The following is a 25,373-nucleotide window of genomic DNA, read 5'->3' as shown; positions in this document are numbered from 1 at the left end:
TGGCGCCTGCCTTTTATCAACCCGCTGGCAGGTCGCTCCTACCCAATCACAATAATCCTGGGCATTCTGATTCCCATAATTTGTGCAGCGCATCCAACCCCACATTTACATTGGCGTTCGCTGATTGGGTCCAGCCCAACAGCGTCTGATTCTCGAGGTCTGTTGCGCCCCCGTCCGCTCAGAAGACCTCCTCTTCTTCTACTCGACTCACCTCTTTCCCTCCTTGATCTTCCTGGCTGTCTGCTCGAGAGGCTCTCTCAGATCCTGGCACGCCTCTACAATCATTCTAATACAAACCAGGCATCATCTGGACCGCGTCTAGGCCACATTTAAGTGTCGCTTACACGTACTCGTCGTCGACGTCGCCTCGTCCAAAAGATCATGCCTAATCATGTGTCGCATTGATTCGACAGGCGGCCGGGCGTTTTGTTACTCACGCTATAGGCTCCTCAGGCATCAATGATGATATTTGTGCATTCTCAGACACCCCCATCGCTATCGTGTCTCTCAAGCATCTCGTCGCCTTGTTCGCCTGATCCGCACGGGCAACGACAGTGATCAACTTTGCGTACGAGACCGTTGGATCTACAACGATGTGCATGCATTATCTCTGAAAGCTAACATGTATCCACAGCATATCTCTTGATGCTTCTGGCATTCCCATGTCGTTGCACTTGTAGACCGTGAACGCCGCGCTGTGTTAAGCCTAACTAATGCAACAGTTTCTACTCCGCCCAAAGCCTTTTTGCAGCCCACTCATCCGCCCTCCACTCAGCTGTTGAGATGCGCTTTGCCCTTGGACTCCTTCTTGGTTTTCGCGTCCTCTTTCTTTTTCTTTTTGGACTCTGCGATCTTGTCATCGTGCTTGCGCTTGAGACTGGCCTTTTCCTCATCGGACTTTGGAATGGCCTTGAAAAAGCCCTCGAGTCTGGACTGTTGAGCTGACTTGACATTCTTGTTGAGCTTCTGCGCAGCGCTGCGAACACGATCCTCGTTGAAACCCTTCTCACCCACAAGGAATGCGACCAAGCCTTCTACATCGGGAGCCTCCCATTTGAAGTCACAATCCGGGTGGTCGGCGTCTCTCACGTCAGGGTGCAAGAACAGATCTCGCGCCTCTTGGTATGGCCAATCTTCCGGAATGGCGTATCGCTTCTTTGGGTCGTTCTCGATGAACTCAACTACCTTCTCTAGTGTGCCATGTTCTCGGATCATCTTCAGGGCAGTGTTGGGTCCAATCTTGGGTATAGGGTCAACATAGTCGCAGCCAAGCAGGATGCAGAGATCGATGAACTGCCATAGTTAGCGACTATTTCCGCATCTCATCGGCGCTCATTACCTGCTCTCGCTCCATATGCAGGCCCTGCATGACCTTGTCTAGCTGGATTTCCTGGATGGGCTCTTTACGTTGCTCACTAAAGGTGAGATGTCGCAGGAGGATCGGCGCATCGAAGGTGAGTGTATCCATATCTTCGGAGGCTGCGGCATAGACCTTGCCGGCTCTGGCAAGCACGGCACACTGGGCTTCAGCTTCTGTAGGTGCGATGATGAACGGAATGCCCATCAACTTGAGCAATCTGCGACACTCCTCGTTGTGTTCTCTGGTCACTCGGACAGTTCTGCGCGAGAACTTCTCAACATCTTCTGCAGTTCCGGTCTCCTTGGCCTCTTCATGAGCCTCGTTGGCTTCACTCTTGCGCGCGAATCGTTTTGCCAACTCGCCGGACTTGAGCTTGGGGGGTGCGCCATCAAAGACGTAGAGTGGTTTGATGCCGTTGTCCACAATTCGTAGAGTGCGATAGAACATGCCCATGAGATGAGAGGTGGTCTCGCCCGTGTCCGACATGAGCTGCTGACCATCAGAGCGGACAGCAATCAGGAAACTGTAGATGCTCATAGACCTGCTAGGGTTAGCGGTATTGAGAAATCATATCGTCAACACCTACGCGTCCTAGCAACGGTCAGAACATTTCCTGCGACAACTCTCGATATGCTTACAATAGCGACCTTTCGGCCGAAGTGGTTCTTGATCTCGCCAGTCTTGATGGCATCGGGAGCCTCCTCCAGGATGACTTGCGCAAGCTCTACCGTGTCATCAGCATTGCTATGGCCTTTCCAATGTCTCATTACTCACGCTTGATACCCATGGTGTGTGTTATCGAGCAGGCTTTGTGGTTGTGGGAGAAAAGTGCAGGTACGAAATGATGGTGGCACGAACCGCGTTGCCAAAGTCGCGTTTCAATTAAGCAGCAATCAATGACGTGAATCTCAACTCCGCAGGGGCGAAGTCGCCCGGAGCCGTGGTTCTTCCTGCCGGAAGGACCCCCAGTTTTACCTAAACCAGAAGCACTCGCAGCCACGACTTCCCCACCTGCTGGTGAGCGCCGCAGTCCGCCCTCAAGCAACCATCTCCAACGATACTCCGAGGGGCTTTGCGACTTGACTAGGACCACCAGGGTAGAGTACACCTAGCTCTTCAAGACCGTCGAACGTAGATTCACATACCTTCGTTGAGAGAGCCACTCCAGCAATCTGTTCCTCAAACAACTCAATTCCGGACTTCAGTCACGAACTTAGATTCAGCCATTTATCGTGCCTCGGTCTCCGTCTTGGAGAACTAGCTCGCCACTGCACAGTCTGCACCGTCCCTATCCACGCCGTTTGACAAGGAAAAAGCTACTCGTACCACCTGTATATCTCCTTGGGCTCTCTTTCCCACCCTGCCGCCCTCTCTCCTTCACTGCGCCTGTAGCCACATCATGTTCGCCCGCAGCGTCGCCCGCCGGCTAGCCAGCCGCAATGTCATCACCAGAGCTCCTGTACAAAGCCAGCGATGGGCTTCCACCTCATTCAAGTGGGATGACCCGCTTGATCTCGACAGCCTCCTTACCGAAGATCAGAAGGCGATACAGGAAACTGCCCGATCGTACTGCCAGGAGAGACTTGCGCCGCGCGTGCTAGAAGCCTACCGCAAGGAAGACTATGATAAGAAGATCCTTGAAGAGATGGGCGAGCTCGGCTTGCTCGGCGCTACGATAGATGGCTACGGTATGCCTGGAATCGACAACATTGCCAACGGTCTGATCACGAGAGAGGTGGAAAGAGTGGACTCAGGCTACAGATCTGGCATGTCGGTACAAGGATCACTTTGCATGGGCGGCATCAACGACTTTGGCTCGCAAGAGCTAAAGGACAAATACCTCGAGAAGCTCGGCAAGGGCAAGCTTGTTGGTTGCTTTGGCCTGACCGAGCCGAACCATGGCTCTGATCCAGGCTCCATGGAGACGACAGCAAAACCACATCCCACCAAGGAAGGCTACTACTCATTGTCCGGCTCCAAAACGTGGATCACCAACTCACCCATTTCTGACGTTTTCCTGGTATGGGCAAAGCTTCAAGAGACGGGCAAGATCAGAGGTTTCATTGTGGATCGTTCCATGTGCCCTCCCGGTACGTTGGAAACCCCCAAGCTGGGAGATAAGAATGGTCTCCGGGCATCGATCACTGGCATGATCCAGCTGGACGAGTGCCCTGTGCCAAAGGAACATATGTTCCCAGAAGTTGAAGGCTTGAAGGGACCTTTCGCGTGCCTGAACTCTGCTCGGTACGGTATCGCTTGGGGCGTCATTGGAGCGCTAGAAGATGCCCTTGACAAAGCGAGGACGTATGCTCTGGAGAGAAAGCAATTCAAGGGCAACCCAATTGCAAAGTATCAGCTCGTTCAGAAGAAGCTGGCCGATGCCTCAACCGATGCTGCTTATGGTCTGCTGGCAGCCTATCAGGTCGGTAAGCTGAAGGATGAGGGCAGAGTTGCGCCCGAAATGATCTCCATGATCAAGAGGCAGAACTGTGACCGAGCGCTGGTCAACACACGAAACTTGCAGGAGATCTTTGGTGGCAATGCGGTGAGCGACGAGTATCATATTGGCAGGCATGTGTCAAATCTCTTTGTGACTCAGACGTACGAGGGGCAAAGTGATATCCATGCGTTGATCCTGGGAAGAGCCGTGACCGGCTTGCAAGCATTCGTCTAGGTAGAATATATTTGCATTGGGCGGCGACTTCGCATGAGATTCCGCAGGCGCTGTGGATAGCAAATGTCAATATCATGGAAGCATATAGTTGTACATACCAGACTGACTACGCCGCGATGTTTGCTAATGGTTTGTAATGCATATTGTACCGTCGCAAACCTCTGCCCGTGTGTGGCACTTCAGCCGATGGGTGGCGACAAAGAACGTCTCGTGGCTTCTAGGGCCGCCAAGAGCTGAGCCAGCGGCGACGCCGTGGGAAATCCGGCAAGCCTGGCAGGCTCGGGCGGGCAGTTCAGCCTAGCGGCGCAGCCTGAAGAGAAGCCCAACTTCAAACCAATATCGCTCTTCACTTGATCTTTGAACTTCTTTGCTACAACCGGCTCCAAACCACAACTACATATCAAACACCGCACACATACCACACACGAACCTCAGTCTACCCTATCTACCACCTGTCCCACTGTACGTTTGTGGTACCGTCATTGACCCTTCAGGTGTTGACTCAGTACACAGCCCCATCGCAGACAATCCTGCGTGACCACCTACCACCCTCGAAACACCCTCGCATACATTCAGATACAGCACAATGGCGTTGAAGCGTATCAACAAGGAACTCACAGATCTCGGCCGGTACGTAGCCTTTTCCCTCGATGCCGTCGCTCGTTAATTTCACATCTTGGAGGGGCAATGTCCTCAATCTCGATAAGATGGAATCGGGTTTTCAAGAGTCCAGGCTGACAAGCTGACTACAGCGATCCTCCCTCATCATGCTCCGCTGGCCCTATGGGCGATGACCTCGTAAGTGGCAATTCTTCCACGGCGTTTGACCGAGTTTTGCGCGGCGGCTGACTTGTCAAACAGTTCCACTGGCAAGCTACCATTATGGGTCCCGTAAGTGCTACAACAAAGCCTCAATCGATTCGGCACTGATGATACAAGGGCGACTCTCCATTCCAAGGCGGCGTCTTCTTCCTAGCCATCCACTTCCCTACAGACTATCCCTTCAAGCCTCCCAAGGTCAACTTCACCACCCGCATCTACCACCCCAACATCAACTCTAACGGCAGCATCTGCTTGGATATTCTGAGAGATCAGTGGAGTCCCGCTCTGACAATATCGAAAGGTAAGGCTGTTGCATGGCCCTAATGCTGGCTTCTGACTAATCCGTGCAGTTCTTCTATCTATCTGCTCTATGCTCACAGACCCCAATCCTGACGATCCCCTGGTTCCCGAGATTGCGCATGTCTACAAGACCGATCGAGCTCGATATGAGGCCACTGCCCGTGAGTGGACGCGCAAATTTGCCATTTAGTCAAGTATGGTGAAGGCGGTGGCGCATGGCTGTGCGGGACAAGCATCAACGGCAGCGAACGGTGACAACGACTCACAAAACGACGGTGATGTTTCGGCCAGTGGAGGAAGGCTACATGGCGAAGCATAGCAAGGCTCAGATTGTTTTGCGGTGCTTGAGAGAGATTATGACCAAGTTGTGGGCCTCCAATTCGTGGCCTCGACTTTATGGACTGGGCTTAGAACGATTTTTAACGAGTGCATAACATACCGGGCGTGCTAGGGACAATCACGATGCTTGAACTGCCCTTCTCTTTCTGCTAATTCAACCTGGCGTGCAACCTGGCGTGACCCCGCCATGCTGGCCCTGACAGAGAGCCTAAGCCGGTTGCCCAGAATGCCAACGGCGGCTAACCACGTCATGTGACGGGCATGGCCGTAGGCAGTGTCGCTGGGCCCTTCTCCCTCGCGTGCTTCAACCGAACGTTGTATTCATGCGGATGAACACTTCTCGGCATTCACTCTAGGCATTTGCAAGAAATCTGAGTAGTGGGATTGTCAAAGATCCGACCAAATCCGAAATTTTGCTATCTCGCCCTCTCCGCGAATCCTGAAACACAGGAGCAGGCTGACTATCCGGTCTCCTCAGCACTGAGCGCTACGCTTTGAGCGCTGAAACACGCGCCTGCAAGCTTGGCCCCTGGATTGGAGCTGAATCGTCGCACGACTCTACGTTTGCTCTCCAAGCGCCGAATCACCCTCTGAGAAGTGCCGTTTGCTTCGTCCAGACGCGTCTTTCTCCTGAAGGCCGCATCCAGACCTAACTTTTCATTCCACTCGACGGCTGCTCCCCTTGGCTCCTCTCCGCCCCGGCCTCTTCTCTGCCACTCATGCGATGGCACCCGAACGGTAAGTCCCCTCCCTTCGCCATGTCTGTTAGGACCAGCGGAGGAGGCGATGCGCATGTCGAGTGAAGCCTGTCCCTTTTGACCTCCTTACTCTTGTCTTCCTTACCTTCAGACAACATCAGCCATAGATAAAGTCGCATGCGCAATCTCCGCGCTCGCCAGGTATATCCTCCACCCACCGATCGTCCCCCGCCTCGGTTTCAGAGCCTCACAGTGCGACAAGTGTATCAGAAAGACCACTCTGAGACCGCTTCTGCGGCCAAGCACGTCTCGCTTCGACCCCAGCCTTGATCCGCGCTCAATCACCTGCCATGGATCAGTACCCTCCATCATATACCGAAGTGCCAGACTGGCAACCACAACCACAAGCATTCAGTCCCATACACCCGCCCCCGCCGCTGGTACGCTCCAACACAACATCCCACAATAATGCACCGATTCATTACATAGACGACATCAAATTACCTCTAGGCAGGTCCAAAACCAAGAGAGGATCCCCCGGTTCGTCTATATCAACACTGACCACTATGTCGGAACGATCAAGGTCCACACCGCTGATGCGGATGCTATTATCAGGAGAAGTGAGTGGAGAAGCACCAAGAGATCTCTCGCTACGTGAAAAGATAGAGAGATGGATGGTTAACGAGGGTTCACGGCGCGTTGTGGTTGGGACCTTCATCTTCGTGCACTGCATGATATTCGCCTTCGGCTTTCTGAATTACTACCTGAAGGACAACTTGACCGGAGCCCGCGACACATTCGGCATCACATACCCCATTGCGCGGGCAGCAGCACTCGTCCTGCACTTCGATATAGCTTGTATTCTCTTCCCAGTCTGTCGCACGCTCATCTCGCTCGCTCGGCAAACACCACTCAATGGCATCATTCCATTTGACAAGAATATCACCTTCCATAAACTCGTCGGCTACAGTATCGTCTTCTTCACCTGGGTCCACACCATTGCGCACTGGAACAACTTCGCGCAATTGGCTGCAAAGCAGAAGCTCGGCATTGTTGGCTTCTTGCAAGCCAACTTTGTCACCGGACCAGGATGGTCTGGGTATGTGATGCTGTTTGCTTTGATGGCCATGTTCTTCACGGCAATCGAGAAGCCCCGTCGAGCCAATTACGAGCGTTTCTGGAATGTTCACCACCTGTTCGTGATATTCTTCGTCTTCTGGAGTGTGCACGGCGCATTTTGTATGATCAAGACCGACTCAGCGCCGTTCTGTTTCGGCACCGGTGTATTCTGGCAATACTGGATGGTTGGTGGTTTTGCATATCTTCTGGAAAGAGTGCTGCGTGAGATCAGAGGCCGGCATAAGACTTATGTGTCCAAGGTCGTCCAGCACCCCAGCAACGTCGTGGAGATACAGATCAAGAAGGACAAGACCAAGACCCGTGCGGGCCAATACATCTTTCTCTGTTGCCCTGAGGTCAGCATCTGGCAATATCACCCTTTCACCCTCACCTCCGCGCCGGAAGAGGACTATATCTCTGTGCACGTCCGCATGGTGGGCAATTTCACCAAGCGCCTCGGTCAAGTCCTTGGATGCGAGAACACGACAGGTGAGAAAAAGGAAAGGTCCAGGGTGGTGTCGATGGCACCTATTGCAGCAAGGAAGAACGATCTTAAGCTCACCAAGTTATTACCACGGATTTATGTTGATGGACCCTTTGGCTCGGCGTCTGAGGATGTGTTTCAATTTGAAACGGCTCTGCTGGTCGGTGCTGGTATCGGTGTCACGCCATTCGCATCGATACTGAAGAGTATTTGGTACCGGATGAGTAACGCCAGCGCGAAGAAGACGAGGCTCCGCAAGGTCTACTTCTTCTGGGTGTGCCGTGATTTTGGAACTCTGGAGTGGTTCAAATCGCTGCTCCACGCCATCGAGTCGCAAGATAAAAGTCACGCCATCGAAATACATGCGGTACGTCCGGGAGCCCCACGCTTTCTGTACTCATGCTAACCTCTCGCAGTATCTTACAGCCAAGATCTCTGCTTCAGATGCGTCCAACATTATCCTCAATAGCGGCGACACTGATGCCATTACCGGCCTGCGTACGGCCACCAACTTCGGCCGACCAAACTGGGATATGGTGTTCAGGGCCATCCGCAAGATTCACTCTCCAGGTGAATGCGGCGTCTTCTTCTGCGGGCCAAAGAGCCTGGGCAGCCAATTACACATAAAGTGCAATATGTACACTGAAGCAGGCAACGGGGGATATTCGTTCGTTTGGGGCAAGGAGAACTTCTAAGGTCTGGGACATATGGTCGGAGGGTGAGATGTGACTTTTGGAATTCTCGAAGGTGGTATTATTTGGTGCACAGCGATCACGGATGCAATATATAGATGAGGATATACCCGGAGGATGACAGATACCATGTGGCAATAACATGAGCCATGCCATGAAGTGAGCACTTAGGTTCTCGTGACACCTTTGATCCGAATTCAATATGAAAAGCTCTGTATCCCACTCGATTCACCAGCTCATTACCGTGGCGTGCACCAAGTTCGAAGTGACGGCGACACATTTCTCCACTTCCGCTGGACAAAGTCCGCCCAGACGGCATTACGGCGCGCTGGCGCGAACCCTCGCGGAGTTTCTTCCCCAGGGGATGCTGCAGTCGTGCAGATGGGTTCAATACACGTCGTCGGCGGCTTCGGCTTGAACGATCGCTCTACCTCTGTTTGTGAGCTCTGGGGGCATTTTGTTGCTATTGCATGCCACTCGTTCCAGTCCGGCGATTTCACTGCCTGCTCCTGAACTCTCCCCACCGACCGTCCCACGGTATTCACGAAAAAACGACCTTGATGCGCTCACGACGGCGATTCACGACAGATAACTACATTTTCAATCTCTCACGATGATTGAGGACGCTCGGCTCAGGCTCTCGCGCCTGAACGCTGGCGAGAACCTGTCTACACTCCTTTCCAGCCTGCTCAACTACATCTCTCCTCGCGAAGTCCTACACAACGGCGCCCGCCTACTAGCCGTCTACCTAGCAATCGTCCTCTTCAACACCTTCACATCCCCGAACCCCAAGTCTCTAACCTACCCTCTCTCCGTCATGCAACTCAACAACTCCACCCTCTCCTTCGAAACCATCCTCCTGCTCTCCCCGAAACCAGCCTTCAAGAAACAAGACACCGTCTACTTCAGCCTTCCCCCTTACGAAAACGGCATCCTCCACGCCCCCTCCTCCCTCAACGGCAAAGGCGAAGAAGAAGGCAAGGGCCTCCTACACGCCACACCCATGCAGACGGAGCCCGGCGCGCCAAAACGCAAAGGGCACACGGCGGCGTTGACGCGCATCGTCGAGCGGGGATACAGCACGGCGCTGATATTCGAGGACAAGATCGGCGTCAACGCACGGTTCCGCGAGGAGCTGTATGCCGTACACCGCGCGCTGCTGGCCAGACCGCGGTACGAGGATATGCAGTTGAGCGAGCTGCATAAGCTCAAGGGCTACTGGGATGAGCCAGATGCCATGATACCTATTGGGCCGCAGCCGACGTATGCGCCGTACTACCGCGCGGCGCCGAGTGTGGATATTGGGGTGGATGAGTATGCGATTGAAAGGCTGATTAGTGGGAAGGGCTTGGGTGGTGTGCCACAGAGGGATGAAAAGGAGGTGGGGCAATGGGATCTGCTGTTCCTGGGGGATTGTCGTGAGGGGTGGGATGAGGAGGCGCAGAAGAAGTTGCGGAGTAAGAATAAGGAGCGCACGCCATGGAGGAGGGTCGACTGGGTGGTGGAGCCCGGGCAGGCCAGCGGCTTGTGGGTGCCGGAGCGGACGGAGGTGGATGTGCTCTACGAGAGGAAGCTGAGGGAGAAGAAGAGAGAGGAGGGTAAGGTTGGTGAGAAGGAGATGCTGGGGCAGGGATTGAGAAGAGTGGATGGACCCCAGGATGCGTGTATACTGGCATATGCGGTCAGTCGCAGGGGTGCGCTGAAGCTACAGAAGCATTTTGGTGCGAGCGATCCGACGTTGGGGACGCAGGATTTGATGGCCAGGTTCTGTGGTGGGGATGAGAATGTGTGTTTCGTGCTCGGCGAAGGGGTAGTGAGGGAGCGGAGGGAGTGAGCAGTCGATCTGACCAAATCCGACAGACCGCCAAACTACAGGGACATTGCTTATTTGATGTTTTTGAAGAGGCTAAGGATGCGAAGACAAAAAGAGGTCTGATCCTGTGAGAGCGGCAGGCCTAAAGTGCACGAACTCGGTGAGCCGGAGTACGAACCGAGATTCGCCTGCCGAGCAAATTCATTCGCTCAACCTGACCTTTATCAGCTGCCCTTTGCTGGTTATGGTCAGATTGGAGGTAAGGCAAACATGATGCACGCCTTCAGGCCCGATACACAGCATGCTATTATCGCGAGATCTTGCCAGCAGATCCGTCAGCTGTCAGACCGCCACAAGATTTTGTCGACAAGATACTACTTGTTCGTGACCTCTTCATGGTTGCCATACTGGTTGTTGAGTTACAGCTGCTTGAAATGGTCCGCAACGATCCGTGGCATAGCAGAACGTTTCGACACCTTCTTACCGCGACCTCTCGAAAGCGTCCAGAGCTCAACTACCATTGCGGTCGACTGGAGCCTTAGCCATGGCCGTAGCAGATGTCTCAGGTCCAGGTCATCCCAACATCGACGTGCAACATCCGCCGATCCTGCGCATGCCTCCAGAGCTGCGAATACAGATATATCAACATATCTTCCGAGATCAATCTTACCCTGTTGTTGAGTTGTCGCAAATGGCGTGGTATTCATCCTCCCAAATCGAGGACTGGAGGGAACAAAAGTCCTCGATCAGCGTCCTCCAGACTTGTAGACAGTGCAGGGCAGAAGCGACTCCAATCTTCCACGAGCTCGTCACCGTCCACTTCAATGAGGTCGTCGCCTTCGACACAGGTCTTCCGACACCTCCCACCATTCTTGATCGCTCACAATTCAAGACGATGGAGATCACAAGCCGTTGGTTCCAAGTCTCGATCTTGGACACCCTGCACACGACGTGTCTGGCCGCGGGATCGGTTCATTTGGTCTGGGAGCGTGAAACGTATGTCTTGCGGCAGCAGCGGGTGGCGGCCAAGGTGGACGCAGACCTCACGCCCTCCGACCTTGTACATGACATCGATGCTGGCTGCCAATTGTTTCTGAACCTCTTGAATTCGGGCGATGTCCTAAATCCGAGCTCTTTCAATAGCGTTCAGGAAATCTGGCTCCAAATCTTGAACAGTCACTACAGTGGCCCGGAGGTGTCCATCAGCACGCCGGTCTTGTTCGGCGATAGGGACGATGTGCAGCTTAGTGAGAGCGACGCAGGTGTAAGTACGGCTCACTAGGTATGATAGACTTTTGCTGATGCTCTGATAGCGAATGGTCTTCTTCCCCAGAGCGGCGAAGGCCCAGTGGCATATCAGAGACAAGGTGTTGGAGGCGACGTACCGTATGCCGGAGACTCTCGAAGAGGGTGCTTGGAGGTTTGAACATGTTGCAAACAGTGGACGTTGATAGTATGACACAATTCGTCCACTGTGGTCATGGCCGTTTGTCAGGTAGGAGTGCCACAGCCTGCGTAAAGACCTGGCATCAACAACAAATGCATTAACCCCTTCTGCCGACCTGACTGTTCCTTGCACGATCGCGTTGTCCATCGATGATGTCGGTGCGCCACGGCTCTACCATGTCTTCCATCTCCTCCGACTCCGCGCAAGAGCGTGGATTGCAACAGCAGCTTGCGAGCCTAGTCATTCCTGGCTCCCATCCTTCGCAGACTGGATCACCTCCAGCAGTAGGCTGGTCCGCCCTTGAAGGCTTTCCGTGCGCGACAGTTCTCTCACAGTCTAATACACAGTCACTATTCTTCACGAAGCTGCCAACCGAAATCCGATTCAACATCTACCGCCACATCTTCCGCAACGAGGAATACACCATCATCACAATCAGCAAGGATGCTTTCGAGCACTGGTTCGGTTTTCAGAAGCCCGACAATCGCCGCTTGACCGCCGCCATGGAGGTCTCCCGTCAATTGCGAGAAGAGGCGATGCCATTCTTCTACTCCAATTGTCATCAGCCCATTGTCCATTGCCCCCCACGTAGCGAGTCGCGACTTTACCAAGACTCGACTTTTCATCGCTTGCCATCATTTCTTTGTTGGGTCCGCCGTTCAACTCCTCAATCGCAACAGTCAAATCAGGAAGGTGCAGATCTGTCACGGGAAGGGGCGGGTTCGACCTTTTGAGAGTGAGAGTCTCCTCAACCTCATCAGTGCCACGGGAATCGCTGAGTTATTCACCCATTGTTTGAAGGAGCTCGATATTCTTACTCTGGATGTTGGAAGTCCTCGGCAGATGCCGACCATTTCGACACTCTATATTCGGTTTCCAGCGTCTCGTAGACAGCGTAGAACTCAAGCTTTGCCTGCGCTGGCCGATCGAGTTTCTTTGTGATGGAGGCAGCCTGTCTGGTGGTTTACGTGCAGCGTTTGCTTCTCCTGGTATCATTCCAACTAACCTTGCTCAGGAAGTGACCCTGTACCCCCTGCAAAACCGGATCGTATGGCATTTCATGGGAAGAACCGTGACTACGATGCACAAAGCGGGCTTCGCTTCACGTGGTCGTTACTCCTACGTGGATTTCGAGTAGGATTTGCCGTTGAAAGCCGGTAGACAGGCAGCTGTCTGGGATGACGAATCGCCGGATGTCTATGATAGCGACTCATCGGCCGTCTTCGACAACGACTCATTCGGATGTGTTGTGATTTGAACTCAGCTCAAGGCGACTGCTCGCTAGGCACAAAGCAAAGATGGCGCTCGGTTGTCTAGTTTTCCCCATGTGTCATATACCTGCAGCGAACGGTCTCGAATCATGGAATGAGTCCGTCTACAGACTTTCATGAGATCTCATTAGATCTGCCAGATTCATATGTTCATTCTAGGGTCATGCTGATACGGATACTCAGTGCACCATACTTGGCTTGGCTGCCAATTCGCCTGTCAAGCACGACGATTGTTCAGCATTGTTGACGGAGCTCAGTTGGCGCTGCTTCCTCTTCGCACAGAAGATGCGCGCATCGCATCTCGACGGTGGTGTCATCTTACGAACTCTGACTGGCTGGAGGAAACCCCGCTTGCTGTATCGAGAAACAAGCTAGCCCAAGATAGAAGAATGAAATGCCTTCTGCCTTGGCACAAATGGCTACAAATTATCGCTGCTTCTTCTAATCTCAGCCGTCCTGCAGTGGCTCTTTCGTTGGACTCGCGGATCTTTAATGCGCGTAGTCTCTGTGAGTGGCCTTTTGTATTCGCAGTGCAACAATGTGGGGCTCCCCTGTAATACTCTGCCTGACGAGGTCGATATAGAATGACTCTGCGAAATCGAGTATAGTCGTAGTCTTGCTCCAGAACGTGGCCACGCAGAAAGTAGCAGCGAGTCAAGTCAGTCGAGTTCGTAATGAGGCAGGTCTGCCACGTTGCCTGCTGTGACTCAAAGATGGCTTGACGCAGACCAGACTGCTGACGCGTGCTGGAAATATTTTTGCATGATTTCTTGATCCACGAGTATCACTGAACGCTGTCAAGTTCGATTACAGGCTCCATTCGTCGCCCTCAGCTACATCGATGGAGCATAGGCCTGGGCTATTTTGTGCTTGATCTCAAACATATAGTCTCTGCGAAGTCGCATGCGACCTCCCACCCAGCCATTCCTGAAGACTCGTCAATCATGGGCCCCCACTCCAACCGCGACGGAAGCCTCGACACCACTCCTGCAAGAACTACAGCCATCATACCGAAACCACCGACTGAAGGACAGCCCATGACAACTGAGTATCCGGCATTTCAGCAAACTGTCTTTCCATTCATGCTGCTGCCTGTTGAGTTGCGCCTGAAGGTCTACGGATCCTACTTCTTCCAGGATTCGGTCCACGGGGACGTATGGACGACGTACACGGCTCTGCTGCGGACGTGCAAGTTGGACGGATGACAGGATTTCTGGAGCGCTATCACATTGAGCGACTTCGCATCTTTGCAGAGTTGGAAGACCTACACTGCTGCTGTTACGATATCTCTCAGCTATGTCGAGGAATGCCGAGTCTGAAGTATCTCGACCTCACCTCTGAGATTCTCGTGGTGGCTACGGACAATATGAGAGTCTACAGAGAGCTCAGAGGTTGCCTTCTACACGCTCCCCGCCAGAACACAACCTGCGCTAATCCAGAGGCTTCCATTGCCGCTCTGGACCTGTTGTGCAGCATTTTAAAATTCGAACAATAACAATCAGACGTATGTGTTGGTGGTACTGTTGCACTGGGTACAGCGATCAAAGAGACCTCAGACGGCAATATGGGCTGATGGTCAAGTTCGCCGTAGATGTTGACTCACGCAACCAGTTTGCTAGCCTTCACTCTTACGGACAGGTCGAGGTCCGTCTTTGGTCCAAGGCCCTCCGTATTTCGGGACACACTGACGCAAATACAGACTCTGACCTGCGATTTCAGCACTTTCACTATCGAATTCGGATCGCGCAACGGCCACCCTCGGCTGCAGGGCCGGAACGAGGACGATATGCTGTTACCTCCTCGACAAATTGAAAACGCACTAAGTGATCCGAGCTATCCTCCAGACAGCTAGCCACGGATCATATCAGTGGACTTATCATTCCCACAATATCAACAAGCAGGATCAAGCAAAGTCCCAAACCTCAAAGAACAGTCAGGGTAGAACATTGGCAATATGGGTAACATGGGTAACATGGGTAACATGGGTAACTTTGGGCAACTTTGGGCAACTTGGGTACCTTTGGGCAAGGTGGGCAACATGGGCACCTGCTTGGCACGCACCCGACGAAACCTCGCAGCACATCCCAAAACGGGAAGGTGATGCACCATATTTGGAAGACTCGGGAAATGCCTCGCGCCAAGTCAGAAACCTCCTGGGATGGACACAATAATACGAGGAAACCTCCTTACATGCGGATCCGACATCGTGGCACGAACACGAACTCCTGAACCCTGGCACCGTGTCGGGAGATTTGATTCTCGCCCTTGATTGGAGCTGTACCCCTAGTGCTTGGATACGGTGTGGCCGCTGTATGTCTGCCGCCGCGTTTGTGCGACGGCCCCGAGTGGGAGGTTTGCAGTCACAGGACACAGAAATGGGGGAGGGTGACGGGCGGTGGAGGTAGTGGTAATGATATGACATTGACACAGCAATCCTTAGGGCCCGAGCTGAAGCCGCAGCTCCATGTTAGAAACCCCAAATGCACTCCATACGAACTGCAGTAGCATCTTGTCGCCCGAGCCTCGATTTATCTGTAGTCCGACACCGAAGAGTTATAACGATCACTTGCTGGTTCTTTCCATGTACGCCGTTCCCAATCGTCAATTCATGCCACAACGTCCAACTTTACCGGCCTGCTTTATACTTTATGGGCGATCCGTCCCTAGGAACAAAGGAAACTGTCGCTTAGAACAGAATATGTGACTTCGCTGTTCAATCCACATAGCCCAGCTCGTCATAGACCCTGATCGCTTTGGGCTTGTCCGCTGTACTCTCACCGTTCGGCTTCTTATCGTCCGACTTTTCACTGAACTCCTGGCTAGCCCCTCTGCTAGGCACGTCGTCTCTGAATTCGCCCTCGGCTTTCTCCATATCTCGTCTGTCTTCATCGTAATCATTGATGCTGATCATGGGCGTGCCCTCGTCTCCTTTCGCTTCATCTCTGTCTCGAATTGCAAGATCTTGCTCGGTAGCGGTAGGCTTCTTGTCCGGAATCGAGTACATGTAGGTCGCAGAGAAGACAAGGACTGTGCCGATGAGAAAGTAAATGGTAACAACAAACTGAAACACAAATACGCTCACGACTGTGCTCAAGATGATTGAGAGACTCGTAGCGAAGCCCTTGAGAATGTTGTCCGCGTATTTGATGACGAGCGCAACAATTAGTCCTCCTGCGGCCTGGATACAAATGGTCACCACAGTAATGGGGCGGTAACCTTGAAAGAAGCCACCTTGAGCGATGGCACGTCCGTCCCAGATGAAGGTGCCAGTCAGTGCTATGGCTAGGCAGCCCACGGAGAGCTGGATGTTGCGCACCCATAGGGAGGTGGACGGTGTAGAAGACGACGAGGATTTTAGCACCTTCTCAAAATAGACGCCTGCGAAGCCTGAGCAGAGGCAGGCAATGGCAACGGCAAGAATGCCGAGCGGGTAGGAACCTTGGTGGAAGGATGTCGGTGTTCCGGCTGATGGGATCTGGACGCAAGCGACACCCATGGTGAGGACAAAGAGGGACAGCCACTTTAATGGGGTAAGAGATTGGCGGAGTAGAAGGACGGCAAAGAGAGCAGTTGTGAGGATCTTGCACTGATAGGTGACTTGGAACGTGGCAGCGTCAAGATTTGTTGCCGCCACGAATTGCAGGTTGTTCTGCAGAGTGTAGAGGATTGCAGGGATGAGGAGTTTGAGGAAGCCGGATCGTACGGAGAAGATGTCGGTGAAGAGCTGAGACAGAGTATAGCGCGGGGCAGTGGTGCTCGAGCTGGAGTCCGATAGTAGCGGTAGTGAGGGAGAGTGGGAATTGGTACGTTGTTCGTGTAGGTGGACGAGGAGGCAGATGACGCATTTGATCAGTTCGGACATGACCACAGCGGTTGAGGAGAGGTATTGCGGGCCAGGGAGGATGCGGCTGTAGCGCATGGTGAGGACCAGGGCCGAGTTCTGGATGACGAGAACGACGAGGGAGAGGTATCTGGTAGGGACTCCACCAATGGTGGCTACGGCGTCCGTCATGTTGTCGTCAGTGTGTTGAAAGGATACAACAATGTATGAATGAGCGTCAGTTGTTGGTACAGCAATAGTGAGAGTCAAAGCGAGCGACGATGGTGAAGGAGTGACTGGAAGGCGATGAAATCAGAGAGAAGGCATAAACGAGTGTGGTGCCACGGAAGGCGCGAAGAAAGGAATGGCCGTCAGCAAAGTGGCCAACTGGTGAGAGACATTCCAGAAGTGACAGCGGTCGAAGGGTTAGACAAAGATATTCCCAATGCGGCGTTGGCGTTGGCGTCGGCTCTCCATCGACGTGGACAAGGTGCACGCACGTGATGGACGCCCCCCGCTCACTTGGCAAACGAGAGGAATGGAAGAGATGAAGGAGGGGCAGGATAATCCCATGTTGATGAATGTGATGCCGGCCCCGGGTTCTGGATCCCCCCTTGGTGTACTTGCTATCGATACTCAGGTAAGATATTTCAAGCCTTCAAATTTGAGCTCGGCTGGCGCGACATGTGGCACGCTAATATGATACTGGGTCTCTCCTGCATTTTGACGTGCTTGGTATTGACTCAAACGGATTGGTGTAGAAGGCACAGAGTAAAGACGCCAACGCTGCAGTGGCTTATGGCTTACTCGTTCCCATCAGCTGACCCTGCACAGAGTTAGTGGGGTCTCGGATCTTTGTCTGAGCACAGCGAAACGAGTGCTTTAGGGCGTTGGGGTCTGGCAGACCTGAAATCAGGAGTGGCATTAAAAAAGATACGAGCCAGGGTCAGTCTTCTAGCGGCCTACAAGTCGCCTAGTCAGGCCTCAAAAATAGCTAGCCGAGTGAACGGTTGCAAGGGGCACGCCCCGGGCTTGATCTCCGACTGGTTCGCCTAGGGTCATACTGACCGAACTCCAGCCACGACGCTAGCCTTGGGGCAACTGATTACACAAAAGTCGGAAATCTGGAAATCACCAGAACCTTTGGTCGTGTGCAGCCAGCCGCGCTGCTGGAGATGCTAGAGATGTTGTGTCATCCATCCCACCGGAAAGAAGCAGGCCAGACTGGGCCTCCAGGGCTCTGGACCTCTGCGCCCAGGCGCCTGCAGTGATAATTGTCGCTCTTCCCGTACGCATGCGGTCGCACTTTGTCTCTGCCGGTCCTTTTTCGGAGATGCACTATTGCAGCAAGTTAATCTTGACCACACCTCGAATCAGATGTTGCCCCTATCCAAAACGTCGCTCATGTCTGACACTCGGGTGTCTTCTCTCTCAGCGCTGCTCTTATGAGCTTGTGCAGAGATGCAGTCCTCTATGGCACGTTACATATTCATTGTTCTGGCACTGGGCATCACAGTCTTCATCCTGACCACCTTTCGAGCGTCGCGTCATCTACTCCCCGCCAACTTCGGCCCTAATTTGCTGGACGATGCAAAGCAGAATGGCACAGACCTCTTGCGCGTTCGAAATGCAACGCTGGGCGTAAGTGCCTGCTCACGCTGATAGATCCCCGTGCTGACCCAATGCAGTTCCAAGAAATCAAGGTCATTTCCATGTCATCAAGAAGCGACAAGCGCGATGCCTGGGCTGTCGCCAGCACCATGTCAGATTTCGTGGTCCAAATAGTGGATGGTGTTGATGGATCTTCGGTTTCGCCACAAGCCCTACCTTACACCATGGATCTGAAGCCTGGAGTCGTCGGCTGTTGGCGAGCTCACATGGATGTCTTGCGAGACATCGTCAACCGCAAGGTTTCTTCAGCTCTTATCTTCGAGGACGACGCAGATTGGGACGTGTCCCTCAAATCTCAGCTCGTGCAATTCGCCCGGGGTTCACGATGGATCCTGAATCAGACCGACGATGAGCCACACCACTCTCCATATGGCGACGGCTGGGATATGCTGTGGATCGGTCATTGCGGCAGTCGACCTGATCCCTGGGACAACCGGCGCTTTGTCATCCCTCATGATCCCACCACCGAGCCGCGTGACATCCGGACTGCTGTTGCCCTTCCAGATTACGACTACTGGCCCGAAGATTTGCAGCCTCGTCTGGTCTATTCGCAGTATTACGGTGTTTGCACTAACGCCTATGCTGTGACCCTGGCTGGAGCCATGAAGATTCTGTACAACCTTTCAATGCTGCCCAACAACGGACCAGTCGATATCGGTCTAGGAGACATGTGCCGTGACAAGACCGACGATTTCAACTGCATTGGACCTTCCCCCGCATTGATAGGCCTTCACCGTCCAGCCGGTAATCCTTCTAGGTGGAGCGATATCGAGAACAATCAAGGCGAAGACAGCTACGCTGCCTCCTCTCCTGGTCTTATGTACCCGGTCCGAATGAACATCGCTCGCCTGTTGAAGGGCGAGACTATCTTCAAGACGGACAAAGGTACAACTATTGGCGTCGAAGAAATGAGCCTCGCAGACATCCAGGCGCCCACTGGACATGGAGAAGTTGTTGAAATTAGCCAGCACGATGCCATCCTCTGAGGAATTTTGAACAATGAGCATCACTCAAACCTCGTCGGCGCCGGAATGCCCAAACTAGGCAGCAGCAACTCAACTGTCCTGCGCCGGTCGGTCACACTCCGCTAAAAGATTGCGAGCCCTTCACCCATAGTATCAACAACCGGGGTCCGCTTTGGACGCCTCAACGACGGTTACGCTGGCTTCTATGGTCAAACGAGGTTCAGAAGCGCCGCTGGAGGACATGCGCTGCTTCTGCAATTTGGCAGTCAAGAAATCCGCTCGAGGGCCGGGTCTCTTTGCTCAACATTAGATCCCTTGGCTATCAGTATCACTATCAGCGCAGCCGCAGCTCGAGGGATTTGAGCTACGTCTGCGTACCCTGATCGGCCAGCGACAGGCTGTGGAGGGTAGGTTCTCCATACCGTTCAAATGTTACCTCGACGCATCGCTTGCTACGTCCTCGAATATCGTCGAGCGCACCGCGCCTCGAATCTTGCCCATAACCAGCTCTTCCAACATAGGCCACGGCGTTCACTCTGCACCTGCACATGCGCATATCAGCTGCCTAACACCACTTGCTTTCCGGATTGATGGCACTCCTGAACCTGAAGTCGAAGTAAGACCACCACAAGAATCATGGAAGCCGCCAACGTGGAAGCAATGGCATGCGGCGTAGTGTACTCTCGCTTCATTCTTGGCTGCAGGAACATCATCTCTAGCGGCAGACCCAGTCTCCAAAGAAAACTATTTTTAAGAGCTTCAAAAAAGCTGCTGGCTGTCTGCGACAGATGGAAGCCCTCGTAAGATCCAATGCACACCAGTACGCTCGAAATTTGACAGAGCTCAGTGGTTATCCATACCAGTATTCAAGCTAGAAGAGTCCGCAGCGACGCTCGGTGTCTGAAACAATTATTGTGTCGCAAGTCAATGTGGCCAAACCCCCAGACTACACCTTTTGAAACGGCGTTACCCATAATAGGTACTAATCTCGCTTGAGCGGCCGTAATCCCTAGTCAACAGCCGTACCTCAAGTACATATGTTACATGAAGACCAAGCAATCCGACTCGTAGTGCATCTGTGCGACCTCGTCGACGGTGATGCGCTACAAGTAATCATCTAGGTCTCGTGCCTCTTTGGTGTTGCTCTAACATGACAGTGCCACATCGTATCGATACCGGAAGTGACTACAGCCTAGTCCAATGGAATCCAGATGCTCCCGACACAGCAGACGCAACACGGCGAGGCCAACCGATAAAGCGCAGGCTACTTGTCAGGGACTCGCAATACGAGATCTTGCCACGGCCCTCGAGCAACGACGCTGTGTCCTCGCCAGGGGATGGACGCACACGCCCACAGCCCCGGCATAAAGGATCGTGGGGCTGGTCGTGGGAGCTGCTCAGCGTGGCGATGGTGATCGGATGCTTTGGCGGCATCATAGGCCTTCTGATCTCCCTCGACGGCGGACCGGTGCCGGATTGGGGAGCAGGATTCACGGTCAACGCTGTTCTGTCGATAATTGTCACGGTCATGAAGGGTGCCATTGGTATTGTCATCGCCGAATGCCTCTCACAGCTCAAGTGGTCGTGGTTCAAGCGCAGCCGTCGACTCATTGATTTGGTCATTTGGGACGAGGCATCCAGAGGAGCTTGGGGTGCAAGGCGTCTATTGATGACGGCACGGACTTGGTACTTGGGCTATATTGGCGCTTTGACAGTCCTGGCTGCCTTCATCATCGGCCCGTCAATTCAGCAGACGGTTGAAGTCGTGGTTCGCCAGGTGGAGCTGCCGAGTAACGCAACGATGCCAGTGTGCAACAGCTCATACTACCAGAACGTTGGTTTGGGTGGCGGTGCGGGTTTGAATAAGGTGGATTTGACAATGCTAGGTGAGTTTTCGAGCTGGACTATCGGCGCCATGATCTCACTCACGCCCAGGGAGCATATACAACGGTTTTGTACAAACAACGACCTTATCAGGCTTGCGGCCAAACTGTCCAAGCGGCAATTGTACATTTGGGATGTACCAAAGTCTCGGCCTCTGCACAGAATGCTTTGACAGATCCGATGAGCTGATCTTCCTGAACACCACTTCCAACGAGACCATAGCAGGAGAGGAATGCACCAAGTCGTATAGTTGTGCGAAGCTGTGGCCTGGTGGTGGTCGCGCACTTAGCGCATACGGGACGATCAATTCGACAGTTGATGATGTCTTCAATCTGACAGACGACTCGAGCGTCACCTCTGTCGACAGGATGACGGACCCAATCGTCTACGAGTGGAAAGCTGTCACAGATCCGAGAGATACAAAGGTTTACCGGCCGCCCAGAGCCACCCAATGCAAGGTACGCTTCTGCGTCAAGACATACGAGTCTTCGATCGAAGCGGGCGAGTTTCGAGAACGACTGATCAATTCGACATGGGCTAAATCCCTCATAGTTGGCGACAGCCTCGACTTGGCCAGCAATATCACGATTCCGGTTGATCCATGTTACGTCGACGGCGCCCCGATCACACCTCCGCCAGGCGACAACATCGCTGGCGACAACCCTTGCGTCTACCGACTCCCCGACATGTCCTCTCTCGCGTTCGCAAACTCGTTCGATAGTTTCGTTATCGGCAGTGGGTCGTCAATTGCCTCGAATCGCCACAGCTTTGAGAACGATGTGATCCAGGCTATGTACGGCCTGTTCAAGAGCGAGGACCTCATGAGTGAGGAGTTGGGGAGCTTTGCCAGCGTGGATCGCGCCTGGGCATCCATGGCCACCGTGGTTACGGACTACGCGCGCAGTGCGCCGGATACTTGTGGCGGGGCGACGGCGCTAGGCATCCAGCTCCAGGACGAGCTGTACCTGAAGGTTCACTGGGTATGGTTGACCCCCACGGCGGTGGTGTTTGCCGTATCGGTAGCCTTCTTCGTGGCAACCGTGATACACTCATGGGGCGAAGATCTATGGAAAAGCTCCCCTCTCGCATTTCTGGCGGCTACAGCGTGGAGTGATGGAAGGAAGATGGCGGTGCAGGACATCTGGAAAGACGAGGAAACCCAGGCCGACAAGGCGGCTCTGGAGAGGTCGGCGAAAAGGTTGGAAGTGAGGCTCGAGCCGGGTAATAGATACGGATGAAGCGAGATTTTGGTCAACTAAGCGTTTCAAGGCTATCGATGTGGTGACCAAATAGGTTCCTCGCATGCAAACAGAGATGAGCTTTTGGAATACTAGTACGCAAGCCGGTCTGCACTGTGTTCCGGGCGCCCCGTAGCCAGTGAAATAAGCGAGACGGGGCCCCGGATACAAGGATGTTCCAGGCGGGGGCAGATCCGCGAAAGCCCAGTCTCTATTCTGAGATGCCATCGTCGTTCACTCATTGGATGCACATCTGGCAGACCTTGCAGATCCTCCTGCAAGAAGATCGTATTTCTCGCCAAAGCTAGGTAGATTTCGAACTGACTTGCCCTAAAGCTGCAGCCGATCATCCGCCAGGCCGCCTCTATCGATCGACCGGCATGATCGATGTACCGTGGGGGTGAACATCATTGCTACCTCTGACAGATCCGAGCACATGGCCGGGCGATCAATTCATGCGTCAACGTCAATAATAACTTCTCTGGGGGACTCACATGCTCCCCGCCATGCTGGGTCTTGCTGACTTTTGCTACTCAGACTTGCTGCGAGCTGGGTGACAATGTGCTGGCTGACGTTATGGACGTCAACGCCACCACCAATATATTGACCCTACCAACCTCCCCTCTTCCCATTGTCTCACTGACACAGAACCGTCCAACGATTCTCACTACCTTGGCCTTCCCCGAAGATGACAGGCTCATCAAGCGAGAGGACGACGACGACCCCTCGAAACATGCCCTGCATCAAGCCCAGGTCGATGCCTCTGGTCGCGGCACCAACGACCAAAAGATCCTGGACTTCCTCCGCCATTCCATCCTACCCTTCTCCGACCTCCTCGACCCATTCGCCGCCCTACCCGTCACTCTGAACCGTTTTCAAGAACACCTCGTCACCTTCTACCTCCAGCACTACCCTAAAGTTACTTATGGCTTCTCGCCCCTACTCCGTCCTCACCCGGTCGCTACCAACTTCTCCATCGGGCTCTCCACGCCCGCATGCTTCCAGGTTATCCTCGCCCGCTCCGCCCTGTACCGGCTGTCCCTCAGCAAGTATGCGAACGACGTCCAGAAAAAGGACCTCGAGCTGGCCATGATGCGGCACAAGGGCGAGGCACTCACGCAGATCCGCCTGCTGAACGCCAAGCCGGCGTCGTCGGCGCGAAAGGACAATTTGGTTGCGAGCATCATCTCTATTGGCACCTTGGATCGGAGGACGGGTGAGGAGCGGTCTTCGGGCATGCACTTCCGCGCGGTGAGGAGGATCCTGCGGGTTACTGGGGGCCCCTTGGCGGTCAAGAACTTGTATCTGTCGCGGGTCATGGTATTCTTCGAATGTATCTACGGGACTTCTCCAGATTCGTACATATGGGATGGGGCGGATCTGCCGGGGTTGACTTCTGAGTTTGACAAGTTCCTGGGCAGAGTGTGGAGGATCTGGGAGATGGTGTCTGCTTCTCAGTATCTACGACCATGTCGTGCAGACGCTTTAGCAACCGATGGCCCGACCTTAAAGACTGGAACCGGCGAGCAGACATCTTCGGTAACGCGCACAGGACAGACATTCTACCTGGAACCTGGAACGCCGCTTCACATGATCCTCACTCGGTCGCCTAAGCCGCCAGGAAGCGCAGAGCAGGAACCAACTGCACCACAGCGACTGGAACAGGTAACACAGCTCACCTGCCTCATCACTTTAGCGTTCCTCTTCGTCGAACACATCTCCAAACTGCAGTACGCTTCCCTGACCATGGCCATACACGACCTTAATCGATCGGTCACCAAGCTCTGTCCGAAGCAGCAACAATCCCCTCACTTCCAACCTGGCATCACGCCGCTGAAACGGTCCACTTCGTCAAGCGACTCCAATCCGTCCGTTAAAGCATTCTCTACGCATTCAATGCGGGCCCCTCCGCCACCAACACCTCCAGGAACGGCAGCTGCAGCGACAGCTTCATCTTCAACACGCCCCTCCCTCGCCACCGCCCCATCAAACAGCAGCACAGACAATACCAGTACCGCCTCCCCACCGCCGACCCGACCCCAAACCACAGCAACGACGGCCTCCCCCTCATCCTCCAAATCACACTCTGCCCACACCTATCCCCAGCACCACCCATTCCCTCCAGACCCCAGCCCCGACCCAACACCAATCAACGCATCCAACATCATGTGGCTACTCCACATCACGGACCACAGCGCCGAGCACGGCCGCCGCGTCTGGACGGCCGCCGCTTTCGCGTGGGTGAGCAAGCACCTGAGCTGGAACACGCGGGAACGGTTGGGAGAGTGGCTGGTGCGGTTCTTGGAGGGGCGGGATGTCTTTGCAGAGCAGGTAGGGGCTGGAGGCGGTGTAGGTGATGAAGGGGAGGGGGAGGAGGAGGTGATGCAGGGGAAAGGAGGGCAGCCTCGGGAGGGGGTCAGTGAGGACGAGGAAAAGTGCAGGGAACGGGGTGCTGCTCATGCTGGTAATAGTGCTGCTGCTGCTGACAGAGACGGTGGTGGGTGTGAACAAGCCCAGCAGCAGGCAGAGCGGAAGAAAGAGACGCGCTGCAAGGAGAAGCGCTTCAAGCTTGATGCCTGGAGCTTTAGTTACGCGAGCTGAGAGATGATAGTAATAGTAGTAGTAGTAGTAGTCCGTGCGTAATTTTCTGTCTGTATCGATCTACCACCGTCCACCTCCAGATATGCGGATGCTGCTGCATGCTAAGCTTATGCTGGTTATATGTCATATGGAACGTGACAGACCGGTCTCTCCAGAGGTCGAGCTTTCCGCTTGT

The 25,373-nt window shown here is 53.9% G+C and overlaps 9 protein-coding genes across 9 annotated transcripts; 7 read left to right on the top strand and 2 right to left on the bottom strand.

Annotated features, from left to right (window-relative positions):
* Positions 1-771: 771 nt before the first annotated feature.
* On the bottom strand, positions 772-2,147 carry HMPREF1541_08285 (flap endonuclease 1; the record flags this gene model as incomplete). Its single annotated transcript, XM_008722604.1, has 5 exons — positions 772-1,293; positions 1,340-1,901; positions 1,947-1,951; positions 1,999-2,084; positions 2,135-2,147. The coding sequence occupies 5 exons, from the start codon at positions 2,145-2,147 to the stop codon at positions 772-774; spliced, it is 1,188 nt and encodes a 395-aa protein (XP_008720826.1).
* Positions 2,148-2,759: 612 nt separating this feature from the next.
* HMPREF1541_08284 (uncharacterized protein) lies at positions 2,760-4,034 on the top strand (the record flags this gene model as incomplete). Its single annotated transcript, XM_008722603.1, has 1 exon — positions 2,760-4,034. The coding sequence occupies one exon, from the start codon at positions 2,760-2,762 to the stop codon at positions 4,032-4,034; it is 1,275 nt and encodes a 424-aa protein (XP_008720825.1).
* A 586-nt stretch (positions 4,035-4,620) lies between these two features.
* Positions 4,621-5,346, top strand: HMPREF1541_08283 (ubiquitin-conjugating enzyme E2-16 kDa; the record flags this gene model as incomplete). The annotated part of the gene is made up of 5 exons (XM_008722602.1): positions 4,621-4,664; positions 4,787-4,832; positions 4,896-4,925; positions 4,974-5,157; positions 5,207-5,346. 5 exons carry the CDS (start codon positions 4,621-4,623, stop codon positions 5,344-5,346), a joined length of 444 nt encoding a protein of 147 aa, XP_008720824.1.
* Positions 5,347-6,759: 1,413 nt separating this feature from the next.
* On the top strand, positions 6,760-8,491 carry HMPREF1541_08282 (uncharacterized protein; the record flags this gene model as incomplete). Its single annotated transcript, XM_008722601.1, has 2 exons — positions 6,760-8,163; positions 8,213-8,491. The coding sequence occupies 2 exons, from the start codon at positions 6,760-6,762 to the stop codon at positions 8,489-8,491; spliced, it is 1,683 nt and encodes a 560-aa protein (XP_008720823.1).
* A 610-nt stretch (positions 8,492-9,101) lies between these two features.
* Positions 9,102-10,322, top strand: HMPREF1541_08281 (uncharacterized protein; the record flags this gene model as incomplete). Its single annotated transcript, XM_008722600.1, has 1 exon — positions 9,102-10,322. One exon carries the CDS (start codon positions 9,102-9,104, stop codon positions 10,320-10,322), a length of 1,221 nt encoding a protein of 406 aa, XP_008720822.1.
* Positions 10,323-15,732: 5,410 nt separating this feature from the next.
* HMPREF1541_08280 (uncharacterized protein) lies at positions 15,733-17,031 on the bottom strand (the record flags this gene model as incomplete). Its single annotated transcript, XM_008722599.1, has 1 exon — positions 15,733-17,031. One exon carries the CDS (start codon positions 17,029-17,031, stop codon positions 15,733-15,735), a length of 1,299 nt encoding a protein of 432 aa, XP_008720821.1.
* A 1,269-nt stretch (positions 17,032-18,300) lies between these two features.
* HMPREF1541_08279 (uncharacterized protein) lies at positions 18,301-19,496 on the top strand (the record flags this gene model as incomplete). Its single annotated transcript, XM_008722598.1, has 2 exons — positions 18,301-18,480; positions 18,528-19,496. 2 exons carry the CDS (start codon positions 18,301-18,303, stop codon positions 19,494-19,496), a joined length of 1,149 nt encoding a protein of 382 aa, XP_008720820.1.
* A 1,129-nt stretch (positions 19,497-20,625) lies between these two features.
* Positions 20,626-22,597, top strand: HMPREF1541_08278 (uncharacterized protein; the record flags this gene model as incomplete). Its single annotated transcript, XM_008722597.1, has 2 exons — positions 20,626-21,361; positions 21,411-22,597. 2 exons carry the CDS (start codon positions 20,626-20,628, stop codon positions 22,595-22,597), a joined length of 1,923 nt encoding a protein of 640 aa, XP_008720819.1.
* A 576-nt stretch (positions 22,598-23,173) lies between these two features.
* Positions 23,174-25,198, top strand: HMPREF1541_08277 (uncharacterized protein; the record flags this gene model as incomplete). The annotated part of the gene is made up of 1 exon (XM_008722596.1): positions 23,174-25,198. One exon carries the CDS (start codon positions 23,174-23,176, stop codon positions 25,196-25,198), a length of 2,025 nt encoding a protein of 674 aa, XP_008720818.1.
* Positions 25,199-25,373: the final 175 nt, after the last annotated feature.

The sequence above is a fragment of the Cyphellophora europaea genome, assembly GCF_000365145.1.
Source record: "Cyphellophora europaea CBS 101466 unplaced genomic scaffold supercont1.8, whole genome shotgun sequence".
NCBI classification, from domain to species: Eukaryota; Fungi; Ascomycota; class Eurotiomycetes; order Chaetothyriales; family Cyphellophoraceae; genus Cyphellophora; species Cyphellophora europaea.
This window is presented reverse-complemented; position numbering and strand designations above follow the sequence as displayed.